At 37.9% G+C, this 16,937-nt stretch overlaps 1 protein-coding gene across 1 annotated transcript; it reads right to left on the reverse strand.

Annotated features, from left to right (window-relative positions):
* Positions 1-68: 68 nt before the first annotated feature.
* On the reverse strand, positions 69-14,780 carry LOC138046555 (gamma-aminobutyric acid receptor subunit beta-2-like). The gene is made up of 9 exons (XM_068893171.1): positions 14,650-14,780; positions 13,807-13,886; positions 13,563-13,630; positions 10,607-10,824; positions 6,730-6,812; positions 6,284-6,430; positions 4,729-4,943; positions 2,657-2,872; positions 69-1,314 (listed from the first exon to the last, which is right to left on the reverse strand). The coding sequence occupies exons 1-9, from the start codon at positions 14,703-14,705 to the stop codon at positions 1,042-1,044; spliced, it is 1,356 nt and encodes a 451-aa protein (XP_068749272.1). The 5' UTR covers positions 14,706-14,780; the 3' UTR covers positions 69-1,041.
* Between the last annotated feature and the right edge of the window lie 2,157 nt (positions 14,781-16,937).

A 16,937-nucleotide genomic window follows, 5' to 3' on the forward strand; every position in this document is an offset into this window, starting at 1 on the left:
GAGGGCGAGCAAGAGAGGGCTCGAGTCCTTTCTTTGTCGTCGAGTTAAGAAAGGCTCAGATGGCAGGGTGGTCTTTCCTATAAAAAGAGAGATCTTTTGGGTTCAACCGTAAACAATTTCCTTGCAATTATAGTGAAGGAGGTGGTGTAATTTTAATGAAGAATTATATCTTTTTATCGATAGAGACTTGAGGATGCTCGGAAAAAATCCGCGGGATTCGAACTTAAAACCTATCGCTACCTTTCTACAGACGAGTCTCCTTCATGTATAGCTCAGTGGAAGAGCTATAATAGGAAGGACAACATTCACTTCTTCAATTTCCTTCTTAATATTCCTTTGAGCCCTAACGGTGATAATTCAAGGCTTTTTATCCCCTGTCCTGAAGAAATGGATTTCAAATGATCATACATAATCTTTATTAAAACACGATGAGTTTTAAAGCTGTGAAAGCTTGTGAGGTCGTGTCAATCATTGTTGCCCTCGTTACCATGCGCTTGTTTGCTCTATCCCCAAAGTAAAGGAGATTTCCTGGAAACTATTTAGAGCCTATACACTAACGCGATAACCTTGGTATTTTCACTGAAACACATTCTTTGCTTTTGTACACCGTTGGAGGGTCATATGAATACGAAAATTCGGTTAACCACACCAAGAAAGATTTGAGAGCTGACGTTCGCTCTGACGAAGTGCTACCATAGTAACTCAGGGATATTCGGAAAAAATCCGACTGCTCCTTTTCGGGAGTCGAACTTACGAGCGATCTTTACCTTCCAATCTTTCCTAGGGTGGTTAATTTACTTTTAAAGCTTGGCCAAACGGGTCCAACATCATCCACTGTAATCTATAGATTGTAATCTTTCATTATGGGTACTTCATGTTAATATTGTATATTTGTGTTAAACAATTAAAAAAAAAATCGGAACTTTCGAGAAACGGGCCCCTGGTCATTTCACCATAGGTTGTATATTGTGGTCTGACAGAGATTTTTTTCCCCACTCAGTAACCAATCTTTCATTTTTTTTTACCCAAAAGTTGACTTTCCTACGAAGGGGAGGCTACTTCTGTTTCCATATTTATGAAATACACCCAGTAGAAAAAATTTAAAAAAGCAAATCTGAGTGGAAATAAAATTAAGGAAAATTCGTCGACGGCCAGAATGGCGTCCTCGTTGTAAAGTCGCTTTCTTAATTCATTCATATTGGGCCAGATGCTCCCCTTTCTTTCCGCGGATTTAAAGTCTTCTTCCAGCTCGGCAAATTCCATCATTTCTAAGTGGTTACTGCAGATCTTCTGTAGTTTTCTATTGTGTGTTTGCTAGAAAACAGAACAAGAATTAAGCGCATGACAATTACATAGAACGTTAGCACTGTCGTTCTGTTAAACATTTGCCGCTGATAGCTATTTCTGTTTGTTCATTCGCTGTTGTTTTCACGTAGTGTATGATTCTCTTTCGTTCCTATACATTCGTTCATTCGATCGTTTATACACCTTATTCCAAAACTGGCCGCCATTTTAGTATCCATTTGTTTCCTTGCAAATTGGCCCTTTTGGCCTCGCTTTCAAAGGTAAAATTCAAAAGAATATTTAACCTTAAACGAGGCCAAAAAGGGACACTGCATATTCCCAAGAGCATTTGAAAACAATGGTTTATGCAAAATTTGGGGGACAAGCAAAGTGTATTATGGGGAATTCGAAAATAGAGAATTTGCAATCCATGCAACAAAAGAATACTAAAATGGCGGCCATTTTGGAATAAGGTGTATTAGTCCGTACATGTATCAAAAATATCATAATACTCTTTGTTTGTCCCTCCAAAATTTTCCGTAGGCATTGTTTCCAGTTTCTCTTGGGACCATTGTAAGTCCCAAGAGAAAATAAAAACAATGCTAATGCAAAATTTTGGAGGACCAAACAAAGAGTATTACGGTATTATTGATACTGGCTAATTCATTTTTTGTTCTAAATACAATATCAGATATAAAGCGGAAGGCGAGACATTTTATATCCGATACAATACGGACGCGAATATTGTATAGGGAAGATATCTGTTTACAAACGTTGCTTTTGTTATTCAAATTTGCCAACCACAGGAACAAAATACTCTTTGTTTCGACAGCCGGTGGGGCTCTGGTTGGCACATTAATAACAATGGGTGACGTCAACGATATCTTCCCTATTGTGCTTATAAAATGAAAAGCACGCTTTAATTGCCTTCCGAAGAGAATTCACATGGGTGAAATGATCAGGGAATGCCAAGTTCATCAAATTTATCAGAGAGATGCAATTGCGCTTTTTTTTTTTTTTTACTACATTTAAAGTAAAGACGTTATGAAACGTAAGTGTATAGCAAATTCAATCTTATTTCTTAGCTGTAAGACACAGCTGTAGAGCAGCTTCAAAAAGTATGAGGCAAGATGGGGCGCGCTAAAATACATCATTTCAAGAGGATTTATAGATAGCAGAACTCAGGAGTTATCATTGTCTTCTTTTTAGTTCAGTTATTCATTTTCTGTCCCTTAGGTGAGTGATAAGGTTTCCCATTCATTCACTACGCCATCCATTTATTGTGCATTGATGCAAATATTGTCTGCCAAAAAAACGATGTGAACCGGCCGGCTAACAGCAGCAACAAATACAAAAAAAGGAAATCACTCACCCCATTAGCAAGGTCCTCCTCATTGCTCAATAATCCAGCTTTGCTAAGATCCGTCTCAATTTCTTTGCGGCGTTTCTCCTTCCTGTATTCTTTTGTCCGTTGATATCGTTTCATTCTGGCTGCTAAAAATAGCACCAGAGAAAACTCCGCCAAGGTCGCAAATACGAATAGGAAACAACCAATAAGATAAGTATCGATGGTCTTGACATAATTTACCTGCAGAAACAAAGACACTGATAGTTGTGAGCCTCTTTCACTCGCCTCACTCGTCTGCCTCTTTTTTAATCTTTTTGGAGTTTAGACTCCATATACCCATTAAATTTGGGTCGAAATAACGATTGATGTCAACCACATATTTATATACCATCGTGGCCAAAAATAAAGGGACAGTTTGCTGCATTTATCTCAATCTCTTTCTCAGCTCCTGGTGCAGATATTGTCAATGGAAGATAGAACTCATCTATAGCTATCTTCTATTTTAGAGCTATTTTAAAAAGACTGAGGGCATGTCTCTAAGTCTAGTAATCTATGGCTAAAAGAACCTCTAGAACCTCTAAAATCAGTACGCGATGTAGAATGCTAGAACGGAAGAGGGGTTCTACTAAAATCTCTAAAAGTTCTAAAGTTCTAGAATATCTATGGTCCATGTTGTGAGTCTAAAATTTCTAAAGCTCTAGAATATGTAAGGTCTTTTGGGGGTTCTAAAATCTCTAAAGTTCTAGAATATCATACGATCCCTCGCTCTTCCAACTAGAACAGTTCTAGAATGCTATAGAAGTTTCTAATGTCAAGACCTGCACCTTTATGAAAATTGGGCCTACATCTAATTACGTGTATTAAAGGACATAGGTGCAGACTCGCCTGTTCAGTATTTACAGATATCAAGTAACTTTTGAAAGAGAAAAGACAAGCTAGAATAAAAAAGAAAAAAAATGCTTTTATGACTGAAGCAACAGTGCGACAGCCGTTGGACGTTGCCGTCCTACGTAAACACGATGCAAACCCTCTTTATTATCTGTGCCGACATTGTGGAACTTCCACAAGGAGTAATGTAATGTAATCGACTGCAATATGTATACCGCTCCCCATGCATGCGCCTTGAGAACTAGCAGTTTCATACTTATACTCTAGATGAGCCACATGTACGTAGCTATAAAGCGTTGTCTTTGTTTCCACTGCATCTCCTTTTGAACGAAATGATTTATGAAATGAATCATATACTGAACTGCGGATATGAAATCAAGTAAAGCTATGATCCGCGCAGTTATTGAGTCCATAACTGCGAGGATCATAGCTTTACCTTATTGGCATCTCCTTTTGATACAGTGTTTTTGTCTTCAGTACTTCGTTCTATTTGATCAAGAAACGAGACGCCACTTCTTGTGTTATTTTTTCACTGTTATTTAGTTAGAGATTAGTTTGTATTTCACTATACAGGTACGTAATGTTATGTTCCAAAGTGAACAACCAGATACAAGACAACACCGATGGCGGATCAGTTCACTACTGAAAGGCACATCATGTCATACAAATGAACTTACTGCGGCTCAATAAGACTCATTAGGGGCCTTAAGATCTACCACGGCGACGTCAACGAAAACGTCATCTCAAAATAAAACTTTGCTCTATTATAAGTCTTTAGCGATTATTCCATCTCGTTCACGTCCTGCAATATGGGCGAAGTATCCTAAAAGTGAATTGGTACGATCGATTTCAAAGTTAAAACAGAGAATGAAAGATTCTCTGTTGCATGCTCACGTTGTCGTCAAAACCTAAAATTTGGTGATTTCACGTCGTCGTTATGCAGAGAACGGCAAAAATATGAGCAATAATACGTGCCGCACGTGCAGCACGATTATTTATGCTCTTTTAGCCAATGATATCACTGTTTTGTGGCGTTGTCGTCGACGTCGTCGTCGTAGATCTTAAGCTCCCTATTGTCACACTATGTACGCGATGCCACACCTTCGCGTCTACACTATAACAAATGATTACATTGCAATAACATTGATAAATAACACGACCACTCAGGTTCTCTTACTCGAAATACCAGAAGTAAAGTAATTCCTTACCTTTGGCATGGAGTTGTTTAACATATTCAGGATAGTGACTACAGTAAGGACGCAGGTTACACCCAGTGTGACACGCGCAGGAGGAGAACTATGAGGTAGCAGGAAGCTGACCCACGATATGATGACGATCAGTGCGCATGGGCCATAAACATGAATTAAAAAGTAACTTGACATTCGTTCAAAGGTAAATGTGGCTTGTATCCCTGACCAGTTTCCTGGGAATGGAAGAAAGAATTCTATGGCTTCAGGTGAAAACCTATTTTCTTGATTGTCATCTCTATGATTGACACATAAGTCTGCGTACCAACACAGGAGTAAAAAAACCACATTCTAGTACCCCAAAAAACAGGCTAAACACACTCATCCATGCAGTCAAACGACTTTGTTTTGCAGACGTCAACAAACATACAAGCCGTTCTGCATGATTATGTTCCTAAACAAATCAAGAGTTTGTGCATCTCATATGCTATTGGCTATGACCATACTATATGAATGCCCTTAATAATAGAGCCTCGCACGTTGAAACTTTTAGATCCTTGCCTTTATGAACGTTAGTTAACAATGAAGGAAAGCACAGCCTAAGAAATAAATTCTCCAACGGGATTTGAATGCACGAACTCGGCGGTACCGGAGAAGTGATTTAGCAATGGAGCTATCAAGTGAACTTCGCGGAGATGTCATTTTGTGAGTCCCTAATAAAGCGGAAGAGGGCTTGGATGGATATAAAGAGACTTCATACAGGAAAGACATTTTAATTTAAATCAACTCCCGCCGGTAAGAGCGTAAATACAATACCCCTGGCTTTTTACAAAAGGTGGGATAACTTTGGTTTCGCATTACTAGGCATTTTCTAGCGTCGATTGCGTTTATTTGCCTTGCATCAATATTGATTCGCTCATTTTCTTTGTCTGGTTGTGATTACTAGTAGCCAATATTTTGTTTTGGTTAAATCACACACTGCAATACAAATTATAGAACGTCAATAAATGAACAGCCTAGACTGGATTAATGTTCGAATTAATTGGTTTCACCTCTGGTTGGCTGAGAAAGCAAAGCGAGATCGTTTAGTCAACCAATCAAAAGGTGTTTCAACGTAAAATGAAATAAATCGAGATGCTTTACATCCTTAAAGATGCCTCCATTGTTTCTTTGACTGTACCATGTATCTGAGTTAACTGTAAATTGCTTTCTCATTCCATTATCAATGATGTGGCACTCATGTTGTTCTGTTTCTATAAACATCAGTGACAGAAGCTAAAAAGATACTTTTATTTCAAGATCGTGTATAACCAGAAGATAATTGGGGAAATCCTAATTCTTTCTACAAGAGTAGCACCCGTATGACTTAAGTCCATTATTAGATCAAATATACAAGTTAATAAAAGTTTCAAGCAAGGATGCCACAATTGCAGATGTTTTTTTTTTTTTTGTTTTTTGTTTTTATCGTACTTTGCTTTATTTCGCCAGGACAACAACATAGCCTCTGTGAGGTCTAAGTTGTAAAAACAACGCGTTTCATTCTACTGTACGTGTCTACCATAGACCCTGAACGTACCGACAACATAAACGTTATGCAGCTTTGTAAGGCTCAAATTTGTCAAAGTGTATTGAGGAAGCATTTCGAGGTTGCTCGGCACAAAGCTCATTCCATCCTCAAGATCTTTCTCCCACTTAAATTTTATGTGATCCTCGCTGTATCCATCTGCAAAAATAAACAAAACAAAAAACACTCAAGTTCAAGTAAGCTGCATGATGGCATTTTCCTTCAGAGATTGGCAAAAGATTTCCGTATGTTAGCTTTCGTGATATATATACCATGTTGGCCAGAAAATTGTCACATTAGCACATGCCACGGTCATTGTGTACTAGCTGCTTTACGTCATAGACTCGTCATCGTCACGTCACTGGTTCGTGTGACCTCTTTATTCTCACTATAATCCTTCATATCTTTTGGGATAAATTAGATGCTCCATTCATGCTCTATTCGTGCATACAACTCACAGCTTTCTATCGTCAAAGGACAAAGCTGGGTGTCCATAGGGAATTTTCTGAGATCCATCGGACAGGCTGCTTTGATGGTGATTCTGAAAACATAAAAGAATCGGTGGACAATATTTGAGATATCTTAGGTATATGGAAGCTCTTCTGACTTGTAACAGAACTATAACATCACGCTCACAGCTGCAAGAGCAATCCATTTTGATGGAAACATTACCACAGTTGCCTTAATAATTTAAGAATTGCAAGTAGTGTGATAAGGTCTTATTTTGGTCAACTTCACGAAATGTCCCGTTTTTACCTGAATTTTGCCTTTCCCTCTATATAAACAAGGGTGCTTTGGTGTATGCTTTATTCTAGGGATATTAAAGGATAATGGTAACTGAAAGTTGTAAGGTTAGGAAGAGCTTTGTGGCGTTTAGAGGCTGCAAGTCTAGACACACCAGGGATATTTTTCAGATACTTCGTGGCGTTCTTGAGAGTAATCATCCGTCTAGTTTCTCATTGAATTGCTTTACTTTCTTGCGTCGAAATATTCTTAATTCAGTTATAAAAAACTCTTGCAAGGTGAATCAAGGATTGATGTTCGCCGTAAAAGCCAAGGAAAGAAATGCAATAGAATTAAGTCTCCAAGATCAGCTTAGAGAGGCAAAGGAAGAATACGAAACTACGCCTAGTGACTCTAACGCAACTCGCTTTAATGCGGCTCAGGAAAAGTTAGAAACTTTCTATGAAGAAAAAACTAAAGGAATAATTATACGTGCACGTGCTCGTTGGCATGAGCATGGAGAAAAGAGCACAAAATATTTTTTAAACCTCGAAAAAAGAAATCATATAAAAAAGCATATAAGAAAACTTCACATAAGCGGAGTAATAAAAACAGATCCATTTTGTATATTAAAGGAGCAAGAAAGGTTCTACAAAAACTTGTATAAAAGCAGTACTACTGATCCAGATCTTGCATTTAAAATTGATTCTTTCCTAAACGATTTAAATATACCCGCACTTTCTGAAGACCAGAAAAAATTTTGTGAAGGAAATATTTCAGCAGAAGAATGTTTTCGTCTCCTAGATAGCTTTGACAATTGTTGGTTTTCACTCACGTGATCAACAGCCATGTTTTTCAACGAAAACAAAAGAAGACGTTAGCATAATAATAGCTTTCAATTCCCGGAGGATCGGATTGCGACACCAACATGGCCGCCATTTCATTGTTTGGGGACACCAACATGGCGGCCGTGACGTCATGTGAAATCCAAGAATAATAAAACTCCTGGTAATGACGGCATTCCTATTGAATTTTATAAGACATTTTGGTCAGTAATTAGCGATAGCTTTATGAACTGCATTAATGAATCCTTTGAAAAAGGTGAGATGTCTAGTTCTCAAAAACAAGCAATCATTACACTAATTGAAAAGAAAGGGAAAGATCGCTCACTTTTAGAAAATTGGCGTCCAATCTCCCTCGTTAATGTAGACACCAAAATAATGACGAAAGCAATTGCATCGAGAATTAAAAATGTCTTGCCCGATATTATTCATCCAAATCAAACAGGATACGTAAAAGATCGGTTTATAGGCGAAACTATACGATCTATTTATGATGTTATGGACTTTACAGTGAAAGAAAACATTCCCGGTTTAATGTTATTCATTGATTTTCAAAAGGCATTCGATAGTGTTGAATGGGAATTTCTTTTTAAATGCTTAGAGGCATTCAATTTTGGTTCAGATTTCCTTCATTGGGTTAAAGTATTCTACAAAAATATACAAAGCTGTATCTTGAATAACGGCAGGACATCAAATTTCTTTACGCTGGAACGAGGAGTTCGGCAGGGAGACCCGTTGTCTCCATATCTGTTCGTAATAGCTGTGGAAACACTGGCTATCGCCATTAGACAGAATTCGGACATCAAAGGAATTTATATCGGAGATGAGCAAGAAACGAAACTTTTACAGTATGCAGACGACACCACAGCGATATTAGCAGATACTAACTCAGCCAAAGTATTATTTGAACTACTGGACCGGTTTCGATACATTTCCGGTCTTAAGATTAATTGTTCAAAAACTGAGGGTATGTGGATAGGATCATTGAAAGAAAGTAAAGAAGAACATTTTGGTATTAAGTGGCCTAAAATCCCGATTAAAGCTCTGGGGGTATATTTCACGTATGATCAGAAACTATTAAAGGAAAAGAACTTTATTGAAAGGCTGGATAGTATTAAAAAAACTTATTAATATTTGGTCCTCTAGGGGCCTTTCTATTTACGGTAACGTGACAATAATTAAATCTTTTTTGATCCCAAAATTCGTTTACGTATGTTCGCTACTCCCTACACCAAAGGAAATTGTGAATAAACTGAATCAATTGTTATTCAAGTTTTTATGGAAAGGTACAGATAAAGTGACTCGCGTATCTGTAATAAACGATTATGAGAGAGGTGGTCTAAAAATGATAGATTTGGAAAGCATGGTTAAATCTTTAAGGTTGGCCTGGCTAAAACGACTATTTAACGATTCAAACGCAACGTGGAAGACGTATTTACTTCATCTATTAGAGCCCGTAGGAGGTCGGTTTTTTCTAAATTGTAATTATGAAGTTTCTGATTATATGATATCTTCTCAATTTTACCACGAACTTTTGTTATGGTGGTCCGAGTTCCGTGAATCTTTCGCTTCAGAAGGTGACTGGAAAATAATTGTTTGGAATAATAAAGAGATTCGAATAGACAATAAGCCAGTGTACTACAAAAATTATTTTAAATCGGGAATTATTTACATACACGATCTTCTTTTTAACTTAAATACAATGGACTCCTATAACTATTTTTCAAACAAAATTGTCAAAAACAATTTTCTGCAATGGGCGGGCCTTCGTCATTCTGTGCCTTCTCATTTAAAAGAAATCAGCCTAGATAGATTAACCATATCCCCATCACTTATAATTGGAAATAAAATTTTCGATATTAAAGACAAAAAATCAAAAGATTATTATTTGCTTCTGGTCTCAAGAAAAGCTCAACCTCCTAATATTATCCGTAAATTGAAGAGTGATTTTAATTTCACAAGCCAACAATTTAAAGAAATCTTTTCGTTACCACATTTGGTTGCACTTGAGTCATATGTTAAGGCTTTCCAATACAAAGTAATTAATTCTATTCTTTACACTAACAGCAAACTATGCAAAATTGGATTTAGAATTAATGATGCATGTACTTTTTGTAATGATGAACCTGAGAATTTATATCACCTTTTCTATGAATGCTCTAACTCCAAAACGTTCTGGACTAATTTCGAATCGTACTGGTAACTTCTATCGAATCATCCAATTCATCTTTCTGCGCAAAACGTTTTATTTGGAGTTTTATCAAAACAATGCCCTTTATCAAATTTATTAAACTATTTCATATTAATTGGAAAATTATTTTTGTGGGACTGCAGAAGAAGCCAAACACTTCCTAAAATTCAAGGACTGCAATCGAAACTGAAGATTAAATATGAAACTGAAAAAAAGATCAACAAAAACAACTTCTTTGAAAAGAAATGGGTACTAACTCCAATATAATTAATTAAGTTATTTATTTATTTATTTATTTATTTTTAATATGCATGTATGTATCTTTTATTTTGTTGCTCATTGTTTTTAATGTAAGAATATAAATATAATTAGCATCTGTAATCGTATTATTTTGTAAGCAGTGTATAAATTGGTATTGCAAGTTTAAAAAGTAATCATATTGTTTTTGTAGAGTAAGTATTGCAATTGTATTATTGTAAGTAGCACCTGTAATTGTAAGTGCATTGTATTGTAAGTAGTGCGTACGCAATTCAATAAAAAAAAAAAAAAAAAAAAAAAAAGATGTTCGCCGTATCTCACCTTGCATTGTACTTCACCACCCCTCCAGGCAAAATCATAATCATGATGTTATCTGTGGTTACCTTGTGGAAGCTCCCATGTTTGGCATTAACAAAATACGTGTCCGGCATCCAAATACGATCCATCACCGTGTTGCTAAGGAACATGGTCTTGTTGAGTCCGTGATCCAGACGCTCATCTCTCCATTCTTGACGAAAGAAAATGTCTAGAGAAAAGTCCTTTTATACGAGAAAAACATGAATGAGTATTAAAAGTCTTTTTCTAAAAAGGGAAACTGTAATGCAGCTATAAAAAACCACAAAGTGAAAAAACGTTTCGATTTTCAGTGTTCCATCAAGTGTGACCGGCTTGGCCTGACAGAAAGACCTTAGACGGCGATGACCAGAACCAGCTGCCCAGCGGTTTTCGTCAAAACAATAGTTTGCTGGGGGTGCTCAGTCTCGCGGGCTCAGAAAACCTGGTTGTGGTCATTGTTATTTAAGGTTTTTCGGCCTGATATTGGCCTTAATCACACGGTGGCCATGTTGAGTCCCGAGGGATTAAAAACGTTTGTTTTGCTCCACCGAAACTCGTTCCCAAACATTTCAACTCGAGGCTCGGGGTACGTACAAAATCTATTGCCTATGGCCAATATGGCCGCCGTGCGAATAAGGCCCATTAGGAAGCTCAGCTCCTCAAGTTTTTGAGCCACGGCCCCCGGAAGTGACCTGCTTTCTTTTTTAATAACTTGTCTCGACACTACCACATTTATATTGCGAAGTGTTTTTTCTCTATTAGAGACGATTCGTTTAAAAATCTTGAAGAGATCGACTACTAGAGGACCGCAAAAAACACTCTTTTAACCAATGATATTATAATTGTTTCACGGTGTCGTTGTCGTAGTCGTAGCCTTTGTCGTTTCTTAAACTCTCTACTTAAGATCTACAACGGTGACGTCGACGAAACCGTCAACCCAAAATATAACTTTGCAACTATTTCGTAAGCCTTTCGCGATTATTCTATCGCGGTCACGGCGTCGTAGAATGTGGATGACGTATCCCTAACGCGCTGTTTAATACAGTACTCTGCCCCCATGTAATTCGAAAGCCACGGAAACCAGTGAAAACATGAAACCAACGAAACTCAAGAAACCAGTGAAACCATGAAAATATAGAAACCAGTAAAACCATCAAACCCAAGAAATTAACCATGAAACGAGCAAAACTAGTAGAAACCAGTGAAATGATGAAACCCGCGAAACCATGAAACCCAAGAAAGAAGTGAGACCATGAAACCAGTAAAAACATGACACCCACGAAACCAGTAAAACTATGATACCCCCAAACCCAGTAAAAACACGACACCCATGCACGAAACCAGTAAAACCATGAAACCGAGAAACCAATGAAACCCAAGAAATCAACGAAACCAGTGAAGCCATGACACCCACAAAACCAGGCAAACCATGAAACCCTACAAAAAGTAAAACCACGAGACCCAAGAAACCAGTGAAATCATTAAAACAACGAAACTCGCGAAACCTTTGAAAAAACGAAACTGAAGAAACCAGTGGAACCATGAAACCCAAGAAATCGGTGAAACCATGAAAGCAACGAAACCATGAAACCCAACAAACCAGTAAAATCAATGAAATCAGTGAAAACAAAGAACCCAAGAGACCAGCATCCATGGTGGGACAAGTTGCACGAAACATAGCCCAATGTAGCATACCTTGCAGCAGCCAAAGACGTTGCGATGTGGAAGGTAGAATTGCGTTCTACTTTGCTTCACGATGCCTTGCAACGAATTTCTCAAGCATTGCGCAGTGTAACATCTGTCCTGCAACTTGTGTCGCAACCAGGTGATCTGGTGACGTAATTTGGAGGACTGGGAAGAAACATTTTAACGCCGTAACCCACAACCGCGCGCGGCCTTAGGTGTTGTTTCCAAACTCCCTGTGGTATTTCCATCACCAAAACTCAACGGATCATTTCCTGTTACTGAATGAACATTCAAGTAGACCCGACGAGATCTAACCTCGCCTCTGCCATGTTGAATTCGCAAAATGAGGCCGCACGCGGTTGTGGGATACGCCGTTTAATTTTTCTCCCCAGTCCTCCGAGTTACGTCACCAGATCACCTGGAACGGTTTGCGGCACGAGCTAATTGAAATGTTCCTTTTTTCTCATAAGAATCATCGAAGGCGAGACAAGTTGCATGAGACGTAGCCTGCGGGGAGCAAACGAAATGAGACGTTGCTTAGTACCCTCCCGTGAAGCACGAGTTGTTTCAGAGTAAAAATAGGGAATGAAGCCCCCAAGGTTCACATTTGTATGCTCGCGTCGTTTGTCAAAAGCCTCAAATTTGGTGATTTCATGTCGTTGTAGTGCAGAGTACCGCAAAAATGTGTGCTCAAATGCGTGTCGCACGTGGCTGCAGCACCATATTATTTGTCCTATTTTAACCAATGATATACTTGTTTTGTCACGTTGTCGTTGCCATAGCCGTAGTCGTCTTTTAATTACGCGTTACTCGTGCCCTGCGTCCAGGGGCCCGTTTCTCGAAAGTCCCGAAACTTAACGGGCCATTTTCGGGTGTCACAATTCCCTCTGTATCTCATGAACGGAGAGGATGTAAGTCGTGAAACTTCACAGTTATTTCTCTTTTTGTTACCTTGAAAACATGTTAAAATATCTGCTTTCCAAAACAAGCGGTTGGCAGATTCACAAATGGCTTTTCGGGCCCGAAAAGTTGTCGGGACTTTCGAGAAACGGGCCTCTGGTCTCCTTCGACCTGTTTATGGCCGTTTTGTCATGTGATCGAGAGAAACGGCTGATGAAGGCTTGGGGAACATGTTTAGGAAGGAACTGTTAGCAGTCTAAAAGTATCATGACATTACATCAGTATGTGGCATTTTATTCGCCATGTTGCTATCTTGTTTGGTAATAGTTTATTTAATGAATGCGGCAAGACTTACCATGTCGACTACATTTATGGCATCAATAGAAAGAACCCAAAAACCGACGACTACTTCAACTGGGCCTCCTGTCAATCAATCAATCAAGCAACCAACCATTCAATCAATCAATCAATCAATCAATCAATCAATTAATCAATCCATGATATTTTTATGGTAATGATCTCTCGAAAAGTAAATAACTTTCCTGAATTTGAACACAATGAAATGCAAATGCTGGGAATAAATTCATCTCTCAACTAACCGTTATAATTGGGCCTCAACCTTGCATCATAGTTCTCTTTTGTTAAGAGACCGTCAAGAATCTCCGAGACAGTTTTATTCCTGGAATTTCAAGCGTAATGTAACGACTTACTACGAGGTACAAAATGATCATTGCCCCTCCAGGTTTTCGACTCAAATTTCGAAAAGGTAAGATATAAGTGACATAGAAAGTTTGGAATCTGTCTTACACGTCAAGTCGGATATACCGGTTATTTGTATCCGATCAGTGTGTGTTTTAATTAGTAGTCTATATGCATTCGCCATTGAATGATCGATTTTGATTCTTCTCATGAAAATTGTGTGCTTCTTCGTGAACGTGAGCCAAATGCAGTGAATGATGCTTCCTAATTAAAAATAACATAGTGAATTGGTGGCAAACAAAATAATTGAGTGTCAAGGGATTTCTGTAGAGTAAGATTTCCCTAGAGTGATAGAATGCTATAACTCGCAGAAAAAAATAAATTAGCTTACAAACGGAACCCCACAGGCGATCGATTCGGTCAGTAATATCATGCGTATACATACAAACCTATCATACAAACAAGCTATACAAGCTATCATATAGACAACAACGCAAAAAATTAGCATGGACCCAGTGTACAAAACTCCTTAAATAACATACCAAGTCTTATAAAAAACATAAACAAAAATATAGAGGTTGAATCATGAAATGCGGACACACGTTTAAACAGGATCTTTGGTGAGTTGGTCGTTTTATTTATAATAGAATGTGAACACATGCACTGAAAGTTGTGTTGGTGGAGTTTTCGCTCATAGAAAAAAAAATCGTAGTATGTTTGTTTGCGTTTCAAGAAAAGCTTACCTTGTATCTGCTTGGACGAGTGACAGACAGGCTCCAAGCGCGAGGAACATAAACATTGTAAAATCAAATTTGTCCAGAAAAACAGTTCCTTTTTGTAGCGACAAAACAGCTGAGCATCAACTGGAAGGCAAATTAGATTACACAGGAGGTTGATTATCTTGAGAATTTTGCCCCAACCAAAATATGACACGCTCCTAAACCAAGAGCCAACCATTCGCCCAACAGTGATAAATCATGAATGAAAACAGCGTGGTGTCTAAAATGCTCTGTAACTACTACTTATCTGAATCAGTTGAACCGTTCAACAAATTGAATTGTGTCGTACTGTCATCTGTGTGACCGTTCTCACGAATTCTTAACTTGCTTTTTTTTGAGGTAATTCTTTACAAAAGGCGATAGTGTTTTTATAGTTATCAGGCGATTACATTGTGATATCGTACTGGCTACGAAATGATCAATAATTCATTCCGCGAGGGGATACTTTCAACATCATATCTGGTATAATCGCGAATGCATTCGTGCTAGCTAATTGTACCTATAAGATGGACTTGCCCCTTATACTTACAAGCTGCATTTTATTTCTAAACTTAATGATTGCTTAGATTGTGTTCTAGCGGGATCAAACATTCGGGAGAATTTTCACGCGAATGGAGAAGTCGTACAGAAATTGTAATTGCATTCAACTTACAAATCTCGACGCAGGTGTAATCAGAGTATAATTACTGTTCTTTCAAAATCCCTTCGTTTTTTTGGTTTACTGTTTAAAGTAATACACAAACATAATAGTTGTAATGGGCTCATCTTTTATGTCTGATTCGGAGAAAGACATGGTTGCTTGTGCAAAACCCTGATATTCCTTAATTACTATTGTGTTCGCGATCGGCCAACATTTGACGGGTCGCGAAAATTGGGCACGGCAATTGCAAACAATGTCAGCAAATTCAACGTCCATCCAACAAAAACTGTTTCTTCTCCAACATTCTGGCAATGAGAGCTGTGAATCGATTTTTTCCTTTCGTTTTCGTTGGTTGAAGTGAAATGACCCCCGCAGCAATTAATGGCCAACTATATGAATTAATTAATTGCCAACAAGCCTTATCATACCCTTCCAATTTCATGTGTGTGATAGTCTTATCATCATTTCTTGTTGCGGAGATATGACTTAAATTATGCAGCCACTCTGATTAAACTGAACGGCTGGTCTATATTTATTTGGTATCAGTTCCAACACATAGATACGCAAGAACCACAGATGTGCTATTTTCATAAAGAATATCATCAGTAAATTTTCTCTAAACGGAAAGTGTAGCAGTCTGCTTTTTTATCTATTTTTTTTCGAGATGCAAGATTAAATTTGAGCTACGGAATGACTGTCTGGGTAATAAGCCATCCAGCAATCCTTTTTTCTAAGTTATATCTCAAATTAAAAGTCGTCATGAATTACCGCAAGCTTCATGCATCCAGGGCCAAATTACACGCATTTCATTTTGAATGTTAAGGACGGTATTATATTCGTCTTCGCTTTGGCTCACTTGGGAATTATCTAAACATTATTTTACTTTTTTGTTGCCGGGATTTTTTTTCTCCATGACGAAATTAGAGGCAACTATGACAATAATTTGTATTACTAATGGTTAACGGTTAATGATTAGTTAAAAAATTTTTAACGACGAGATAAACTATGCAGCAATGGTTCAGTTAATTGGTGGCTCCCTAGTGGAAGGTCGCGGCAGGGGTTCCGAGCCCGGTGGGAGTTTCACTAATAACCGTAGAGAAAGGACTGCCTTTGTTATTTCATTTGCAAGTCCTCTCGGATAAGAAATATAACCGTTTCACAACAGGCCGGAACACAATACAGGGAACCTTCAGTCTTATAAATTGTATGGGACGTTAAAGAACACACTAGACCATGTTGACATTTTCTTAATAGATGCAGTTTGAGCTATCAAGTCTTTATTGTAGACCAGTTCACACCCTGCAGTGCATTATGGGTAATCAGGGCAACATTGCGGGAAATTAATTTAAAGGTTTGTATGAACTTTCAAAGCAAAATTAACTGTACATGACTCTGCTTATATACACTTTCGCCATCATAAACCGAACAAATACGTTCATGTTCACAAATGAGATGAACTGGACTTGGTATTCCTAAATATTGCCTTTTTGTCTCCATACATTCTCTGTACAGTTTTGTGCCTTTGGAATTACAGGAAACATATGGCAGAAACTTTGTTTAATTAATAAAATAATTTCTAGAATAGCCATTCTCTCCAACTTTATTCTGCTGC

This window comes from Montipora capricornis, chromosome 1 (assembly GCF_036669925.1).
Source record: "Montipora capricornis isolate CH-2021 chromosome 1, ASM3666992v2, whole genome shotgun sequence".
Classification (NCBI taxonomy): Eukaryota; Metazoa; Cnidaria; class Anthozoa; order Scleractinia; family Acroporidae; genus Montipora; species Montipora capricornis.

What these genes read in the sequence shown, in the direction of transcription:
- LOC138046555 (XM_068893171.1), bottom strand. Translation starts at nt 14,705, where the DNA reads ATGTTTATGTTCCTCGCGCTTGGAGCCTGTCTGTCACTCGTCCAAGCA. An exon ending in TCCTTTGACGATAGAAAGCT is followed by an intron (nt 6,431 to 6,729) that starts GTGAGTTGTATG and finishes TTATTTTTGCAG; the next exon opens with ATGGATACAGCGAGGATCAC. An exon ending in TAAACAACTCCATGCCAAAG is followed by an intron (nt 2,873 to 4,728) that starts GTAAGGAATTAC and finishes TTGTTTCTGCAG; the next exon opens with GTAAATTATGTCAAGACCAT.